Raw genomic sequence first — 19963 nt, 5'->3', positions numbered from 1 at the left:
CTTGTTAGATCCACGGAGTCCGCTTGTCTGCACCGCGCTTGATGAAAAGCAAATTTTACAAAGTATAAAATGTCCAAGAAAGTTTACACACGTGCGAAGGAAAAACCCGTTTATAACCGCAATCCGGGTATCAACACCCGCGGGTTGGCAACGCCACCCACGGATCATAGCCTCGATCCGCGTATCAACACCTGCGGGTTGGCAATGCCATCAACACCTGCGGGAAGAGAAGTTAACCTCGGACTCCGGCAGGTTAAGTTATTGATGGCGTGTTAATCCCACACACGCATATCGGTGCTCCTCCATCACCACCGGTGCAACTAAAGTTAACAGTCTCGGAAAAACTCCGCCACCACGGAAATATCCATGCTCCGCCATGATGCATGCGCTCCCGCGAGTCATCACTCCGTCGCCACGCATGCGCGCCCGCGGAAACCACCATGCGGGTCGGAAGACGACTCCATGCCTTCGGTTTTACGCAGAAGACTCCGCCTCAATGCATGCGCGCCCGCGAGTAACCGCTCCGCCGCCATGCATGCGCACCGCGGATCAAAACCCCATGCGGGTTGGAAGACGACCCCATGCGGGTCAAAAATAGTACAATATGAGCTTGGAAGACGACAACATTCATGGGCGCCGTGCTCCGACATAACAAACTCTGACCAAGGCGGGTCACCTGCAAGCTCCGCAGGTAAGCACCCGACCACCATTCATGTGCGCCGATGGGTTTCAACAATACGTCACCATGCATGCGAGCTAAGGATCATCGCGTCACCGTGCATGCATGCGTGTCCCGCTGATCAACTCTACGCCGCCATGCGTGCGCTTCCGCAGATGAACAATCCGCCGCCATGCATGCGCGCCATGCACATGTTGCACTCCACCGACATGCTTGCGCGCCGCTGCTGATAGTGCACTACGCCTTCATACATCATGCGTGCAGCTGTGGATCAACACTCCACCACCTGTGGAAGACTTCGCCACGATGCATGCATGCGTCCCCGCGGATGAGCATTTCCACCATCATGCATGCCGGGCCGCGGATAATGCACTACCCCGCCATGCATGCATGCAGCCGCGGATCAACACTCCATGCATGCGCGCTCAACCCTTCGCCATGCATGCGCGCTCAACTCCCGCCATGCATGCGCGCTCAACTCTCAGCCATGCGCGCGCGCTCAACTCTCCGCCATGCGTGCGCGCTCAACTCCCGCCATGCATGCGCGCTCAACTCTCCGCCATGCGTGCGCGCTCAACTCCCGCGGGTGACATAAGCGCTCAGATATTCCAGCCCCGGCACAGTGCCACCATGAAACACTAACGGCGTGTCATCTGGGCACTCACGAGGATCAACTAGCAACCATAAAGAGCCGCATGCGCACTCCCACAAGTTAACTTCAGCCATCATGGATGTATCGCGGGTCATTTCTGGCTCCCGCAGATCACGAGAGAGTTCCATAGCGGGTTGATTCGCGCCATTCCGCGTCCGTAAACAACTTTTGCGGGTTACTACCGGGGCTCGTCACGCTTCCGCATGGATGAAATTCACTCTACCACCATCATCGGGACTGAAGAAGCGATCTGGATGTCTTTCGTATGATGAATGAAGGTGTTTTCTTGATGTATGAGTATATAGGATTTGCATGAAATGGCACAAAAAGTGCTTATATTAATGCAAAATATATGGCTACGCGCCAAACTTAAAGGTTGGGAATCCTAATAAACCCGCTCGGCTACGCGCCGAATATTAGGTTGGGCACACCTCATAATTCGCCTAAGGATGGAAGACATCCGAATATATAGGTTGGGAATCCTTATAAACTCTTACGGCCATGCGCCAAACTTAAAGGTTGGGAATCCTCATAAACCCATAAGGCCACGCGCCAAACATAAAGGTTGGGAGCCTAATAATATCCCACATGGCCACGCGCCAAACATAAAGGTCGGGAGCCTAATAATATCCCACATGGCCACGCGCCAAACATAAAGGTCGGGAGCCTAATAATATCCCACATGGCCACGCGCCAAACTGTAGGTTCCCTGGACGGATCACACGAGATATCCCGATATACACAGGTGCGGAATCCCTGTGTAGATCGTTACGGACGTAGAACACAAACACACGAACACACGAATACGATACGAACAAACACACGTTATATTAATAACTCAACACGTGATATAATCACAGTTACAGGCTCTCGACCTCACGTCACTTGACTCACGAACAATAACTGACTTACACGAACAACTTGAACAACTTCTAAACAATAAGCCGTAACCTATATAAATACACGACAACTTCGCCTCAGGCGAAGTTGTCCATAACTTCGCTTGGTTAACAAGTTCGCCTAAGCGAACTTGTCAACAACTTCGCTTTAAACAAACAAATACATAAACAATATTACAGACTCGATTACAGACATTAGACATATGAACTACTGACATTTATGCACCAACAGACTCCCCCTTGGCAGTAGCTTCATATCTTGATCTTTCAGCTCTTGTCTCGTAATCCTGTAACTTCAAGCGTGCACTCCTTCTCTAACGCACACCGACACAACCCTTTGATATTTCCTTGCTTCATCCTTCCAAGCAGGAATATAAAAGATCTTTTTCTCGTTAAGCATCTTCAGATCAGATTGCGATAAGTTAACAAGATGCATCGGATCGTAAACTCTAAGGATCTCTTGTTCATCCTCATCTTCCATCACTGCCTCCGCTGTCTCACAATCAACGAACCACCACTTTAGGTCTTTGAGCACATCCTTGGGCATAAGCTTCATCGGTACTTCTTTAAGGCACCGGATTGGTTTATACTCCATAACCATCCAAGGCTTTTCATCAGCTCTCAAACCTCTATCCTTGTCTTCAACAAGTTTCCCTTTCTGTGGTTTCAACAGCTCAAACTTCTTTTCCTTTATGCTCTCTTTCCATACGATTTTCCCTATGACTCTAGCCATATTATCATCACTTCGATTGATCAACCCCAATCTGGCTAAGTCTTTAACCTCACATTCAGGCAGTGTGTTTAACGATCTCAACATTCTTCTAAGGTACTGAACTCCATCATACCGTTTAATCACGAAGAGCCGCAACTGCTCATCATAAATCCAGCATATAATCCCTTTCTTTGCTTCAGCATAGCCCTTAATATTGTAACTCTTTTTGAACATGGTAGGGACTGCCGGTTTCTTCGTTTTGACGAACCATTGAGCGTATCCTTCCTTCCACCTCGGCTGCTCTTCCCATTCAGTATCTTCAACTGCCGTCTGATCACCCATATCGGCCTTCTCAACCTCTGGAATGTAATGTTCGACATTTTCCTCTACTATCTCTCCTTCCTCAATCTCATTCTCAATCTCAATCTGCTCACCGATCTTCTCAATCACATCACTCGGCAGCACATCCTCATCAACAATATATCATCGCTGAACATATCATCATCTAGTTCTTTCAACGCATCAATCACGTCATCACCTATATTCTAATCATCAACCAACACCACATCATCACCACCAAAACCACCAACCGCGTCGGCAGACTCCCCCTGAGCTGTGGAAGTACCAAGAGCTAGAGTAGTTCTTGGCAACTCACCACCTGCATCTTTCGATGCATTGGGATCATCGTCTTTGTCATTCCTTCTTTTCGTCCTTAGCTCGTCGCCTTTACAGCTCATCTCCCCCTGAGATGCCAAGAACTCCTTCAACCAGGAGGGATGACTGTAGTTGATTTGCTTCTACTAGGCGTTGAATAGTCTTAGATTGCTCTGCCACGATCCGCTCTAGTGAAGCTATTCTCTCTGAGTCTGAAGTAGGCGTAGGCGAGACATCAGAAGCAGGCGTAACCGCAGGTGGTACCATACCTGATAACCCTGCAGTAGTGACGACCGTTGACTCTACAAATCGTGCAGCAACCACCGACTGAGTAAGCGTTGGAGGTGGTAGAGACACAATCTCCGGAGTCGACATCTGGATAGTAGTGGTAGATGGAATGCCAGCAGATGATGTAGCCACCACGTGAACATCCGCAGTGCTTATACTTGTAACCTGTACAGAAGTAGGAACGATAGACATACCAGACAGTGCGGCCGGAGCGAAACGTACCCTTCTTGAAGTCTCTCCAGCTCCCATACCAGCACCTGTCCTTTCCCGTCTTGATCGTCTTATCAGCTTATGTATATCTTCTTCCTCTTCTGACTCATCATCATCCTCCGTTCTCTTTCTCTTCCCAAACGTTCTCTCTCGAGACACCATCAACCGTCTCCCCTCATTCATGATCTCATCCAAATCTGAGTCAGCCATCGACGTTGCTGCTCTAGTAACACTCACACCCGAACCCTGTGCAGCAGAGACCTGCACCTCTTCCAGCGGATCAACTCGGTCCATATCAAAGTAATCTTGACCACCAAATACTTCATCAAGATCAATATTCTCCTCAGCCGTCACAACAGGCACAGCAGATGCAGCTTGAGTTGCTCTTGCCTGTCGCGGTTGAGGATCTCTGAACTCGTCCCCACCTGCAGGAACATACTCTGGGTTGATTAAAAACCCAAACAGTGGAGTATGCCTTGGACGCAACTCAGGCTTGCTCCTCGCACTCGAAGTGCGGCATTGAGCGAAGATACGCTTGCTCACAGATTCCACGTATCTGATTGGTCGTTTCTGAGGTAGATTCGGAGCCACATGGTTCAATATCATCTGGATGAAACGTGGATACATAATGAACCGCTCACGAGCCATCGCCCTCCTCTGTCTGTCAATCTCGTAAAAGACCATCTGACTAAAACTATAGCGTTTATTGTAAGTCAGTGCAGTCATTGCGGACTGCATGGTCGCACCCATACCGTCAGTGCCCGCCTTCCTCCCAGACATGCAAACTATCATAACGTGCATGAGGAAGCGCCACTGATCAAGCAGAAAACCCTTCCGTCTCTGTGTATCGCCTAATGGACCAGAATAGCCCATTCGGAGAAACGCTCCATCACGAAACGGAGCCACAAACTCAGTTGGGTCGTCCCTCGTCTCTTCTCCAAACCGTAACGCCTCCCGAATCTGTTCAGAATTGAACTGAACCTGTTGATTGTTCACAGTCGCTCGCATGACCGGGGGCTCAATACGACAATCGTATTCTACCGTCTGCCAAAAGTCTTCGATATTTGGTAAGGATATCGGCAGAGTCGTCGTGATAGCATGAAAAATCCTCGAGCGTATGAGGAAAGTAATAATCTCGCGGTAATCCTCAACGCCGCTCGCTTCCGGGTCAAGGGTGATGTACATATTGTGACCCGGGAAAAATTGCCACTGATTGTCACCGTCGTCTCCTCCTGCACCTCCAGCACCAGCTACTGCGGCCATATCTGCAACAAACGAACCATGTTAGTTAAACATTAAGATTTAGCACAAGTTCGCTTTGTTACCATGAGCGAAGTTGTGATAAACTTTTTATAGGCGAAGTTAAAGGTGGGGCGAAGTTGGGAACAACTTCGCTTCAGCTTTAAGTTCGTCTATTTAACATTCAGTAAAATTGATCTAGGCGAAGTTAATGTTAACTTCGCCTCATCACAACATCGCCTCAGGCGAAGTTAATGACAACATCGCCTCAGGCGAAGATAAGCCTCAGGCGAAGTTACGGATAACTTCGCCTAAACCTTAAGTTCCCCTGAATCTGAATCGGTTACAGTAAGGATTATGGAACAACGTGCAGTTGATGATTTCGTGAATAAGGAATCCGGAAAACATGATGTTAAGGTTATCTAGACGATCAAAGTGGTTCTTAACACGTAAAAACAAGTTTTTGAAAATCGGTTGAATGGCCGACGATTCGAGGTTAATAACCGGGTCGAAACGACCTAAGATTAATGCCCTTGTACATTGATGATATGATATAATTGCATCTCGAACCTTGAATCGGTATGAAATCTGGGAAAAAAATAACTCGGAATCGGAATAAACACAAGTTCGCCGGAAAATATTGGATAAGTTCGCCGAAAAAGATGAGTGAATAAGTTCGCTGATTTTGAATAATGAACACTGTTGACCCTTAAAATCCTTTATATAGGGGCGGAGTTATACAGGCGAAGTTACGGATAACTTCGCCTAGGCGAAGTTATTCACAACTTCGCCTGTTTAACAACATCGCCTATATTTACAAAATCAAACCTTATAATTTGAACATTTTTCAGTTAACTCTTTAAAACTTCCCTTTAAGAAATAAATGACATGATCAATTCTAAGTAACCAGTTAAAAAATCATAAAACTATCTAAGTACAAAAACTTTAAAAATTTAAAGTATAAGGGATCAAATTTCAGTCTAGTTAGGGACTACCACGTATTAGAAAAGATCCGAACAGGAATCATACTAATTACGTGACTGTCACATAGATCCGTGTTTAGCTGTATTATGACATATAGAGACAGGTTGTAAGCATGTATAACTTAAAGTGGTTTTCATCGTTTCTGTGATACGAGTTAAGTTCGATTAAGCCTCAAAATTTAAGTGGGCAACAACTCAGAAATAGTGATGCCTTCTATCTATTCTCAAAGCGTATTTGGCTTTCCCCAAGTCACCCCGAATTGACCTCAACCCATAGTGTCTGATTAAACTTGTAAGTATTCTTGATCTGTTTCCCGTTCTTCATCTTACTCTAAGATTGAGAAGTCTTGACACTTGCAGCTATAGAATGTTTCAATAACTCAATTTTTTTTTTATTTTTTTTTAATAACTCACAAATTTACATAGACTTCAGAGTAGTAAACCAACTGCAAGTCCCGAATCTGGATCACTGCAGTTTCTTGAAACGCTATCTCCACGGGAATCAGAACACTTACGGGCTCGTGTATGACTGGGTAATCGCTTTTCTGCCTATCATTCGGAAAGATATATATGAAGACAAGCAAAACTCTTAAGGAGTTTCCACGTAAAATCAAGTAAATTTAGTTTGTATCACGTCTACTTTTACGTACCATAAAAAGTTACCTTGACATACAGTGACTGTCCTAAAGCCTTTTAAGCCTAATAACTTCACTAGTTAAGCACACAAAGTTAGTATATCTATCATTTCCAAGGTTGGATCAATTTTCCGTTTAACATAGCAAACGTACTTCTTACGAAGTAGTAGACTTGAAAAATAATTTCATTTCCCACTTTTTTTTTTTTTTTTTTAAATTTAACATTAATCGCCCCGACCAAAACAAAGTCTTCAGGTAAACGGCTATCCCGAAAATCCAATGGATCAGCTGGACCGACCACATACTAGTATGTGTCCTTATAACTAAGTATGATCGACTAACTTTTCAGCGAAATAATGAAAACTCATCATAAACCGCCCCGGTCACTGTCAGTTATCTGGTTAATGGCTATCCTTATATTCTACATGTAGAAATGAGGACCAAACATATCCTAAGACATGTCCTTCAAACTGAGGTAACCGACATAATTTTAAGCGATAGTGACGTTTTTTTTTTTTTTTTTTTTTTTTTTTTTTTTTTTTTTTTTGCGAACAAAAAGCATGGTTACTCGGGATTGATCATCCCATTTAGTTCAATAAGGTTTTGAAATCTGGATTTGTCAAACGCTTTAGTATATAAATCAGCAAAATTATCAAGCGTATCCACCTTTTCAAGAACAATCAGTTTCTTCTCAGCACAATCCCGTATAAAATGATGACGTATGTCAATATGTTTAGTTTTACTGTGTTTCACGGGATTGTTAGTTACTGAGATAGCAGCTGTGTTATCAATGCAAATAGGAGTAAGTAAGAAATTCAGACCATAGTCGCGCAACTGTTGTTGAATCCAAAGAACCTGAGAGCAGCAGTTGGATGCTGCCATGTATTCTGCCTCACAGGTTGAAATTGCGACTGAAGTCTGCTTCTTGCATTGCCATGACACCAATCTGCCACCAAGAAACTGACATCCTCCAGTTGTAGACTTCCGACTCTGATTGCACCCTCCATAATCAGAATCCGTGTAAGCGACCAGCTCCAAGTCTCCTCCTCTCGGGTACCACAACCCCAGCTTCGGCTTGCCCTTAAGATACCGCAGTATCCTCTTCGCACCCTTCAAATGAGATTCTTTTGGATTTGCCTGAAAACGTGCACAAAGACAAACAACAAACATTATATCAGGCCTAGAAGCAGTTAAGTACATTAAAGAACCTATTATAGCCCGATATTGAGTTGGGTCCACATCTGCATCACCGACTGATTCAGCACCCAATTTGTGATTGACGCAGATTGGAGTTTCATATGGAGAACTGTCCTCCATCTTGAAGCGTTTGAGCACATCATGAACATACTTCGTCTGATGAATGAACATCCCGTCCTTCTTCTGATCAACCTGCAATCCTAGAAAGAAAGTTAGTTCACCCATAGCACTCATTTCAAACCTTTTCTTCATGACGGCCTCAAAATCTTGACACATGGAGACTTTTGATGCAGCAAATATAATGTCATCCACGTAGACTTGCACCAGCAGGAAGTCGCTTCCATCTCTTTTGAAGAACAACGTGCTATCAATTTTCCCTCTTTCAAAACCATTTTCGAGCAAGTAATCTGATAAAGTTGAATACCAGGCACGAGGTGCCTGATGTAATCCATATAACGCCTTGCTCAATTTGTACACGTGATCTGGAAAGTCTGGGTCAGGAAAACCCGGAGGTTGCTCAACATACACAACCTCATCAACTTTCCCATTCAAAAAAGCACTCTTCACATCTAGCTGAAATACCTTCATCTTTTCATAAGCAGCAAACGCCAAAAACAATCTTATGGCTTCCAACCTGGCGACAGGAGCGAACACTTCATTATAATCAATCCCCTCTTGTTGATTAAAACCTTTAACGACTAGCCTCGCCTTATTCCTTATAATGATCCCCTTATCATCTCTCTTGCACTTAAACACCCATTTTGTGCCTATAGCATGCACATTCTTTGGTTTTTCAACCAAAGTCCAAACTTCCATCTTCTCGAATTGAGCCAACTCTTCTTGCATGGCTTCGACCCACGAGCTGTCCTTTAAAGCCATTTGATAATTCTTCGGTTCAATCTGGCTTATAAAGCAGGTGTACAGGTATTCATTGATTATTCCTGTCTCCTTAATGCTTGTATAAACACAGGTGTGCTCATTCAAGCTACTTCTAGTTTGTACACCGGAGGACACATCACCAATCACATTCTCCAAAGGGTGATCTTTATGAATTCTCGTGGTTGGTACAGAACCGACATGCAAATTGTCTTCCAAGTTAGAAGAGAGCTCGTCAATGGTTGTTTCATGCTGAGAGTGAAATGGATTGAAAAATTCTTCTTCAGTCGAGGCAGCAGGGGTACCGATAGTGTTTGATGAGGAAGGTTGACATTTATCAATCAGCTGTCTTTGTAATAGAATGTCTTCCTCATCAAGGATCATCTTCGTTGCAACTCTCTCTTCTTCTTCAGCAATATCCAAAAACGGTACGTTAAAAGACTTGAAGAGTTTAACATAGTCGAAAAACTCAGCAGGTCCGTTGCTTGGTTTTGGCGGTTGGTAACTTGTGATGTCGGTGTTACACACCACCTCAACCTTGCTGGTCGATGTATTGAAGACACGTCTGTTAGGAGTCCCAACAACATAACCGACTAAGATTCCTTCATCGGCTACTTCACCAAATTTAGAATTTGTCTTCAAAATCGAACAAGGGGACCCGAATGGTTCAAGACCACTCAAATTGGGCTTTCTCCCATGCATAAGCTCGTAACACGTTTTATTAAGCCTCTTAACCGTTAAGACTCTGTTCAGGACATAACAGGCTGTAGCAACAGCTTCAGCCCAGAACACCACAGGAAGCCTCGAGTCAGCCAGCATTGTTCTGGCTCCTTCTATTAACGTTCTATTCTTCCTTTCAGCCACTCCATTCTGTTGCGGTGTATACGGAGCGCTGTATTGGTGTTCAATCCCTCTCTGAAGGCAGAAGATCTCCATCTCAAAATTCTTGAACTCGATTCCATTGTCACTCCTGATGAACTTAACTGTTTTACCCATGACGTTCTCAACTTTGGTAATCAAATTCTTCACCATTTGAGCCGTCTCATCTTTCGATTTCAGAAAATATACCCACGAATATCGCGAGTAGTCATCAGTGATCACCAAGCAGTAAAAAGTACCTCCTAGACTTTTTGCATATACGGGACCGAAGAGATCCATGTGAAGCAATTCTAGAGTACTGGCAATAGAGTTGACCTTCTTGGTGAGATGGGATTTCTTGTGTTGCTTTCCCTTCTTGCATGCTATACATTTGTCTTCAAAGTTAAAACTTTTCAAGGGAACGCCCATCACAAGTCCATTCCTGACAATGTGGTTCATCTTCCGAAGATGAATGTGCCCCATCCTCCTGTGCCACAGTTCGGATTCCGATTCGCTTGCTTTCGTCATTAAACATGATTCTTCCGTGGCCATTTCAGTAGACCTCATATCCATCACATAAGTATTTGTATCACGTGGAGCTTTCATCACTATCCACTCGTCTGGTATCTGAAAACCAGGCTTCAACACGATCGCCTCATTCTTCGTGAAATGAACAGTGTACTCCTTATCACAAATCTGCGACACACTCAGCAGATTGTGCTTCAACTCTTCTACAAAGTTCACATTCTCAAGAGTCATTTTTCCATTGGACACCGTTCCTCTTCCAGTAATTTTGCCTCCACTTTCACCGGCAAAGCTAACTCTCGCTCCTTGAACAGGTTTTAAGTCGTGCAACAAGTATTTGTTACCCGTCATGTGCCGGGAACAGCCGCTATCTACAATCCAAAGACTGTGGGCAACCCTGTTCAACTGTTCCTGCACAATAAAGCAAAAGATTAGAATTTTGGGACCCAAGACCAATTGGTCTTGGATCTATACATCCCGAACTTTGGCTTTTCACAGTTAGTATTCGCAAAATTTCTGTAAGCCCTATTAGGAAACCACCTTGGAGATTGAGTGTGGGACCTTCCAAACCTAAGTGAATTGAAAGAATTATATCTTGTGGTTTGGTTATTTGCATTGTAAAACTGAGGTTTGTTTCTGTGAAATCTGAATTAGTTACATTTTGAAATTTTGAATGGTTTTCATTTTTAATAGAATTAGTCTTATTCTCAGTTTTATTAGGCCTCACACCTCTGAATCGCGGCTTCAGAGGGCAATCTGCAACAAGATGTCCTAATTTATTACACCTAAAACAACACCTATGCTCCACTTTCTTTTCAAAGGTTGTTTTGAATCTCGAGGCTGTGTTACCGGCCGTTCGTTTCACATAAGGTGGGACGTACGGGTTTAGTGGAGTACTTTTCTTATTAGTTTTATCTTTTTCTCCACCATTGGGTAACACATTCTCCTCTTTTGTCTTACCTGATTCGGACGACTTCTCCGAATCTGATGAGACTGGACTTGCAACAGAAATTTTCACACTTGAAACAGGCGAACTTGTTTCGCCTTTACTAACAATTGGTTCTTTACTCGAAACCTTGATTGGAACTGTCTGAGGAACTTCAAAATCAACAGATTTCTGAACACTAGGGTTATAAGTATAATTGTGGTTATAAGGTGGTGGAACCTCGTGATAACCAATTCCTCCCCTCTTCGCAGAGGTACCTTGATCACTAACAAGGTGATCAAGAATAGCTGAGGAATTTCTGAACTGCTCAAGTTTTCGGTTCAGTTCCACCACTTTCACCTGGTGGTCAGCAATCTGTTTTTCTCGTTCAGCAATCTGTTTGGTCTTTTCTTCCAAAACCTCATAACTTAGATCTATCACTTCAATTTTTTCAGCAAGTTTTGTTTTTAAGCTTTTAACATCTTTTTCACACGCTTTTATTTTAATTTTGTAACTGTTCTCTCTTGCTTTCATAAAGTGATGATCTTCTTTAAGAGTTTTAAATTCAGCATCTAAACGAACATACTGATCAGTTATGGTAGCAAGTTGCTCAGACAAGTTCTCACATTTAGTACATATAGGTTTAGAACATACCTCGGAGGACTGGTCCTTGAGATCTGCCATGAAAGCTTTTTCCTCTCCAGTAGCTTTCACTTCTCCGGTGACCTTCTCACATTCTTCATTCTCAACCTTAGCCATATTTGCCTGCTCAAAAGTTTCATCCGAATGCAGGTTCCAGTTGTATTCACCTGCTTCTCTAGACATCATGGCACTGATATCTTTACTACTCCCATTGTACTGTGCAGGCCTGCCTTGACCACGTTCAACTCTCTCGTTTCTGCACTCTTTAGCAAAGTGGCCGTTTTGTTGACAGTTATAGCACCTCACCTTAGTCTTGTCGAACCAGGCCTGCCACCAACAAACTTTCTCCCTGTCTTCCTCATAAACCTCTTCATCCTCCTCACAATCATGGCCATCTGCCATTGTAGATCCATCTCTTCCATATCATCAGCATCTATTTGGTCATAGTCTTCATCCAGCATCGCTGGATCAACAACCTTCCCTTGGATATAGTTCTCATATGAAGCAATAAACGAAGCATAGAGGCCAAACTGCTCTTCAGCAGATTTGACGCTGTAAGGCCCCGTCACCGGTAACCCTACTTTCGTGTTGGATTTACTCATAAACACAGTTCTAAATATCAGAGTTAATTAAAACTTTACGCGAAATATAAAACTTTCATAAAACATTACATATCAATTCATAATCATGTCGTAAAACATTCCTTTTGTCTTTCCAAAATTAGAACATAACTTATAAAACATATCAGATCTTCAGATGCCAGGCTTTAGTCTTCTGCCATGTGTCCTCCACTCAAGCCAGCTGTCTCAACCTACTCACCTGCGTGCATACTAAAAGTCAGCTACGCTGAGTGAGTTCTAGTTAATCACATAATCATACAATACATTCTTGCATTTCATACTTTCTTACCTTCATACTTTTATACATTCATATATTCATACTTTTATTCATTCATACTTCTATGCATTCATGTATTCATGCTTTTATTCTTTCATACTTCTATACATTCATGTATTCATACTTTTATTCTTTCATACTTCTATACATTCATATATTCATACGTTTTAAAGAGCCTTTCGCCCTATAACCTCACAGATATTATAAGGGTCTGGTCCCTAACATCACAGATATTATAAGGGTCTGGTCCCTAACATCACAGATATTATAAGGGTCTGGTCCCTAACATCACAGATATTATAAGGGTCTGGTCCCTAACATCACAGATATTATAAGGGTCTGGTCCCTAACATCACAGATATTATAAGGGTCTGGTCCCTAACATCACAGATATTATAAGGGTCTGGTCCCTAACGTCACAGATATTATAAGGGTCTGGTCCCTAACATCACAGATATTATAAGGGTCTGGTCCCTAACATCACAGATATTATAAGGGTCTGGTCCCTAACATCACAGATATTATAAGGGTCTGGTCCCTTGTTTTCGAATATTAGAAGGGTTCGATTCCCTCTTCGTCACCATACAACCATACATCATACCTCGAGTATTAGTAGGGCTCGGTACCCTTTTCGTAACCATACATTATCATTTCTTTCTTCTATTATCTCTATCATGTTCATACACATAAACATACATATCATACTTACCTTACACATAGTGTTACAACCTGACAGTACGTGCAATATCCGAAGATCGTTCACGTACCATCAAGCAATCATTCCTATATATCATATCATTCACATAAGGCATACACTTATCTCTTAGGATAAGCGTATTAACAAACATATCGAGTATGCACACAGCCCCGAAAACATAACACATAAATGGGGCTAGAAACTCACCTGGATACTGTTACGCTCTCCGTTAATAGTTATTCCCCTCTTGAGCTGTGCACGGCTAACTGTATAATATTTACACGTATCAATTAGCTACTACTACTTATGTTGCGTTTCTATCTTTATATTACCCACAACGAACGGGGGTCCGGGGGCAGCGCCCCTGGTAGCGGGGTTCTAGGGGCGGCAGCCCCTAGCGGGGTCCAAGGGGCAGAGCCCCTGGCTGGGGTTAAGCTGCCAGGTCAGCTTGGAAAAATTTTATTTTCGATAACTGCCTTAACACATTTTCCATTAGGTTTTTAATTTATTTTCTAAGCGAACTTCACTTTAGGCGAAGTTAAACCTTAGGCGAACTTGGCTTCAGGCGAAGTTAAACCTTAGGCGAACTTGGCTTCAGGCGAAGTTAAACCTTAGGCGAACTTGGCTTTTAGGCGAAGTTAAACCTCAGGCGAACTTGGCTTTTAGGCGAAGTTAAACCTCAGGCGAACTTGGCTTTTAGGCGAAGTTAAACCTCAGGCGAACTTGGCTTTTAGGCGAAGTTAATCCTTAGGCGAAGTTACCATTTCAGCGAAGTTGCCATCAGGCGAACTTGGTTTCAGGCGAACTTATCATCAGGCGAACTTGGCTTGCAGGCGAAGTTCATCAGGCGAACTTAGCTTGCAGGCGAAGTTCATCGCTTGAAGGCGAAGTTGCCCAGATGAAGGCGAAGTTGTCGCGCTGCAGATCTGTTTGCCCATAACTCCTTCGTTTCTTAGCCAAATAACTCGATTTTGGTACCCACGGAATCGTATGATCGGCGCCTACAAATCCCAACCATCAAATCGGCCTAAAATCGACGTTTTAGGGGTCCGATTTGGGCAGTTGTGTTTCGGGTCCGATTAACCCGTCAAATCCTAACCATTTTCAGTAATATTAGCTTTGCGGGATTAGTTCTTACCTTACCAACGCAGATCTATCAACAAAACCTCGGGTCTCGGCTCCGAATCTTGATCGGTTAGGATGTGTGTGTTTTGAGGGTGTAAGGAGTGTGTGTTAGGGAGTTTGGTGAGAAATGAGATATTTTGGGATTTTGGGGGTATTTATATCCCTGAAATCCCTTTCTCATTTAACCTATCTCAATTAACCCAAGTCCATAACCCACTTCCATTACCCGACACTAGCCCGACCCATACCAACTCCTATTCTTTTATTTATTCCCTGATAACCCGAGTAATCTTTCCCTCTATTGTTAAATAATATAATTAATATTATCTCGAAATTTTGGGATGTTACAGACGCTCATTGGCATCTTAGAGTAGTTATTGCTTGAAGAACTTGAAGAGCCACTACTCTGGCTTGCTGTCTGTTTAGTACCACTTGATCCACCGGCTACAAAGCAAACATCCCCATTTGAGTTTACTGACACATGCCCCTCCTGTGAAGACTTGGCACCCGACTCGCCCTTCGTGTAGTAGGCGGCAGAATCAGTCTTTGAACTTGAATTGGAGTTTACTTTAGCACCGTACATGCCTGGATCTTGAACCTGATCCATAGATGTTTCTTTTCTTACCATATTAAGCTCAAAAGTTCTGAGCTTGTTGACAGTGGTTTCAAGATCATAAGTAGGGAAGTCCTTGTCTTCCCTCATCAGTACAGTATACATCTCCCATTTTGGTGGGAGGGCATCGAGAAGCTTCTCAACTATTTCTTCTTCTCAGTAGGAAATAGAATAGTTGCTCAGCTCAGTCATTAGATGATAATATCGGGTGATAATATCATCTAGAGATTCGTTCTTCAAAAATTTGAAGACGAAAAACTGAGTTGTGAGCAATTTGATTTTTGAAGCGCGAATTCCTACATTCCCTTCAAATCTGTTCTCAAGAGCTTCCCAAAGCTCTCTAGCTGATGTGTATTTTCTGAATGTATGGAGGATCTCCTGTGGAAGAGCCATTGTGATTGCAGCATGGGCCTTGCTCTCGGCCTCATACATTTTCTTCTCTTCCTCTTCCATCGTACTGTACTTTTTGATCTGGTCCCTACCTTCGTACTCCATTACAGGTGGAATATAGCCATCTTGGATGCACACCCACATTTTCGCATCCTGGTACTTTACATATTGGATGAACCGATCATTCCATGCGACAAAATCGGTTCCCTTCAGCAACCTTGGGGCCTTTGTAGCTGACCTCGCTTCAACTTCCATCTTTACAAGCTCCGAGATGTTGATCGACGACATCCTTCTTGAAGAGAAGAAACCTGAAAAATAAATTTTTTTTTTATTTAATAAAGTACTGTAGGCGAAGTTAAGAATAACTTCACTTAAGTAATAACTTCGCTGGATCTTTCTTAAATTTGCGTGACTGGGCGAAGTTGAGAATAACTTCGCTTAGGGTGAGCGAACTTAGGAAGTAGGCGAACTTGAAGAGAACTTCGCTGAGTTAAGCGAACTTGAAAAAGTAGGCGAAGTTGTGAATAACTTCGCCTCTCCCTATATCTTCGCCGAAACCCTACGTATCCTGACGGCAACTTCGCCTGATGAACAACAACTTCGCCTGACGAACAACACAGTTTCTGCAGATCTATAAAACGGATTTTAACGAGGTTTTTGACGGTTTAAAGGTTTGAACACACTGGTAGGAGGTTAGAATGAGCAAAAACACCGAAAACACGTCCCGCGAAAAGTCGAAACGGGACGAATTCTACACCCGCGTGAATATCCCGAACCACACAATCGAGCAAATGCTCTGATACCAATTGTAGGTTCCCTGGACGGATAACACGAGATATCCCGATATACACAGGTGCGGAATCCCTGTGTAGATCGTTACGGACGTAGAACACAAACACACGAACACACGAATACGATACGAACAAACACACGTTATATTAATAACTCAACACGTGATATAATCACAGTTACAGACTCTCGACCTCACGTCACTTGACTCACGAACAATAACTGACTTACACGAACAACTTGAACAACTTCTAAACAATAAGCCGTAACCTATATAAATACACGACAACTTCGCCTCAGGCGAAGTTGTCCATAACTTCGCTTGGTTAACAAGTTCGCCTAAGCGAACTTGTCAACAACTTCGCTTTAAACAAACAAATACATAAACAATATTACAGACTCGATTACAGACATTAGACATATGAACTACTGACATTTATGCACCAACACAAACATAAAGGTCGGGAGCCTAATAATATCCCAAACGGCCACGCGCCAACGTAGGTTAGGCACACCTCATAATTGGCCCGAGGATGGGAACCTTGTAATACATCCACTTTTAGTTGATATGTTTTTGCAGGTTCGGCTACGAGTCGCACAAGCACCTATGACATTATTATTATTATCTGGCCGTTTGTGCCTCCATTATTATTTTGAAGACAAGTCGGGATAGTCATCCTGCGTAGAAGAGGCCCTTGTGGGCCAATCATTATCATCATATTATAGCTCATAAGCCGCAACTCGCGCATGCTTCATTATTTTATAGCTCGACCCGCGCCACTATTGTTATGATGCGTGCTATATCTTATTCATGCCAGTGCACCATTATTATCATAAGGATCACAACATGTCACCATCATGGAGAAAACCTCTCAAAACTCAAAGACAATAAAGACAAGGCCGAAGAAAAGGGAAAAAACCGCCTCATATCCTAACACACCTTATGAAGTCCAGCGCTCCACCTAAACGCTTGCACGCCTAGGAGCAACACTGGACTTGGGGGGCTTGTAGGGGTATGGTACTAAACCCGGCTTACGACCTTAATTTATTATGTTTGGCTTATTTTATTATATGGACTAATACAATATTATTAGACTGAGGGGGTTTTGTGGAGGTAACCCTAACTGGGCTAGGCCCATTAGGGTACCATGATGGTGGCCATGAGGCTCCCTATATAAGGAGGTCTCCACCTCCTTATTAAGGGTTGTTGTTCTCAATAAGAGCCACCACCATAACCATTTTTGTGTCTGTAAACAAGAGATCCTCGAGATTTCTTAGCAGTCACCTCCACACCCCCAAAAGCCATTGCAGATCTGAGCGGAGGAGAGCGAGATTTTGTTACATCATCCTGTAGAAGACGATCCGAACTATGCCTGGTACGTTTCGTGCTTCTTCAACTGGGAAGTTACCGAACACCCAGTTTTTCCGGAACCTTCCAGCTTCTGACCTCGTTGGAAACAATAATCTTTATATTTCCGGCGCGGTAGTGACCTCAGCTGACAAACTGGGGTCCACTGGCCATGCCAGGTCATCAGCCAGACTGGCGATGTCAATCCTAGTCAGCATTAGCGCGGTCCTCACCCTACTTGGAATCTACATTTTGGTCCGAACCCGTTTGGAAAAAAAGAAAATACTAAACGAAAAATGGGAAGTTACATTTTACCAAAAAATGGACGTCTACATCGACGAAATCATTCATTGTCTAACGTCGTCGAACGTTATCGGGACCGGAAGCTCGAGAGTCGTGTATAAAGTTACAACGGTAAAAGGTGAAACATTTGCGGTTAAAAAAATGTGGTCAGGTGACGAATCGGTCCCATTTAGGTCTGAAATCGAGACGTTGGGCTCGATTCGACATAAGAACATTGTTAGATTGTTGGGGTGGGGTTCTAACCAAAGGGTTAAACTTTTGTTTTATGATTATTACTGTAATGGAAGCTTGAGTTCATTACTACATGGTGTTGTGAAACATAAAGTGGAATGGGATACTAGGTATGAGATTGTACTAGGTGTGGCTCATGCTCTTGCTTATTTGCACCATGATTGTGTGCCACCAATTGTGCATGGTGATGTGAAGGCTATGAATGTGTTATTGGGACAAAATATGCAACCTTTTCTTGGTGATTTTGGGCTTGCAAGACTTGTTACAAAGGATGAAAATGATGGGTTGGACCGAGACCGGAGGCCGCAGTTAGCGGGTTCATACGGATATATGGCGCCCGGTAATAAACTCTTTACTTTATTTTAGTGTGTAATATTATGATATGACACGGACCTGTTATAAATAGTGTAGGTTTGAGTTTAATCTAAATGGATACTGGACGAACCGCTTAGCTAAATGGGTTCGGATTAACCTGACGGGTTCATTATTTTGCTTAAATAAGTTGGGTGGGTTTTTTATGTCAAAATTTACATATGTAAATAGAAACTTACATCAACTTTATAATTAAAATGTATTTTTTTATATGTAAGTATTTTTTTGTTATTAATTTTTGAATTTTAAAGTATTTCTATGTGTAATTCGGGTGAAACGGGCTGTGTTTGTGTCAAACAACAAATAATTGTGATGCGTTTAGGTTCTTGTGTCTGATACGATTTTTTTGGTTGGTGTTGGATTTGACTTATGAATTCACAAACATGACCCGGTTATCACCCTTACTTTTACTTCTTGCCTTTTTCGTTTATGTCAACTTTAACCGATATTGTTACTTATATATAGGTCGATTTGAGTTATATTTTACCACATAGTGATGTATCTTACCACCTTAAGTTGTTTTAACTACTATTGCTAACCGGGTATATGTTTTGAATTTTAATCAGAACATGCGTCGGCACAACGTATTACTGAAAAGAGCGATGTATACAGTTTCGGGGTGGTCTTATTAGAGGTATTAACCGGAAGACATCCGCTAGATCCAACTCTACCAGGCGGTGCACACTTGGTTCAATGGGTACGAGACCACCTACACGCTAAAAAAGACCCAATCGACATCCTTGATCACAACCTCAAAGGACGAGCGGATCCTCAAATGCACGAAATGCTCCAAACACTCGCGGTTTCATTTCTTTGTGTAAGCCCACGACCTAATGACCGTCCAACCATGACCGATGTGATTGCAATGCTCAAAGAGATCCGACACGAGGATTTAGTTATACCAGATGCCGATAAAAAAGAGAAACTTTTGGCTAATCCTCCGCCCCCGACTCCCACTACAAAAATGGTTTTACAAGGCTCTTCGAATTGCTCATACGTGTTCTCTGATGAATCCGTCTAACTAATGTTCTAGTTTAGATGTCTGTTTTAGATAACCAACTTACTTTGTACTAGAAAAAAAAATAAAAATATATTAACTTTCAAAAAAAAAAAAAACATTTGTACTATGTTTTTAGCAGTTTATAATATGTACATATTTTAGGTTCTTCTTATCTTCTAATGTCTTTGTTCAAGTATATGTTTGGATGTATATGATATTATTAT

The 19963-nt window shown here is 42.8% G+C and overlaps 1 protein-coding gene across 1 annotated transcript; it reads left to right on the top strand.

The window, feature by feature from the left end:
• The first annotated feature begins 17854 nt into the window (after nt 1-17854).
• On the top strand, nt 17855-19809 carry LOC143550952 (LRR receptor-like serine/threonine-protein kinase RGI3). The gene is made up of 2 exons (XM_077041499.1): nt 17855-18707; nt 19306-19809. Exons 1-2 carry the CDS (start codon nt 17855-17857, stop codon nt 19758-19760), a joined length of 1308 nt encoding a protein of 435 aa, XP_076897614.1. The 3' UTR covers nt 19761-19809.
• Nucleotides 19810-19963: the final 154 nt, after the last annotated feature.

Source organism: Bidens hawaiensis, unplaced genomic scaffold (assembly GCF_021521415.1).
Source record: "Bidens hawaiensis isolate Kalapana, Puna unplaced genomic scaffold, B.hawaiensis_p1.1 tig00016203_1, whole genome shotgun sequence".
NCBI classification, from domain to species: Eukaryota; Viridiplantae; Streptophyta; class Magnoliopsida; order Asterales; family Asteraceae; genus Bidens; species Bidens hawaiensis.
This window is presented reverse-complemented; position numbering and strand designations above follow the sequence as displayed.

Coding starts and splice junctions, on each gene's coding strand:
- LOC143550952 (XM_077041499.1), top strand. CDS start 17,855: ATGCCTGGTACGTTTCGTGCTTCTTCAACTGGGAAGTTACCGAACACC. Junction 18,708..19,305: donor ATACGGATATATGGCGCCCG/GTAATAAACTCT, acceptor AATTTTAATCAG/AACATGCGTCGGCACAACGT.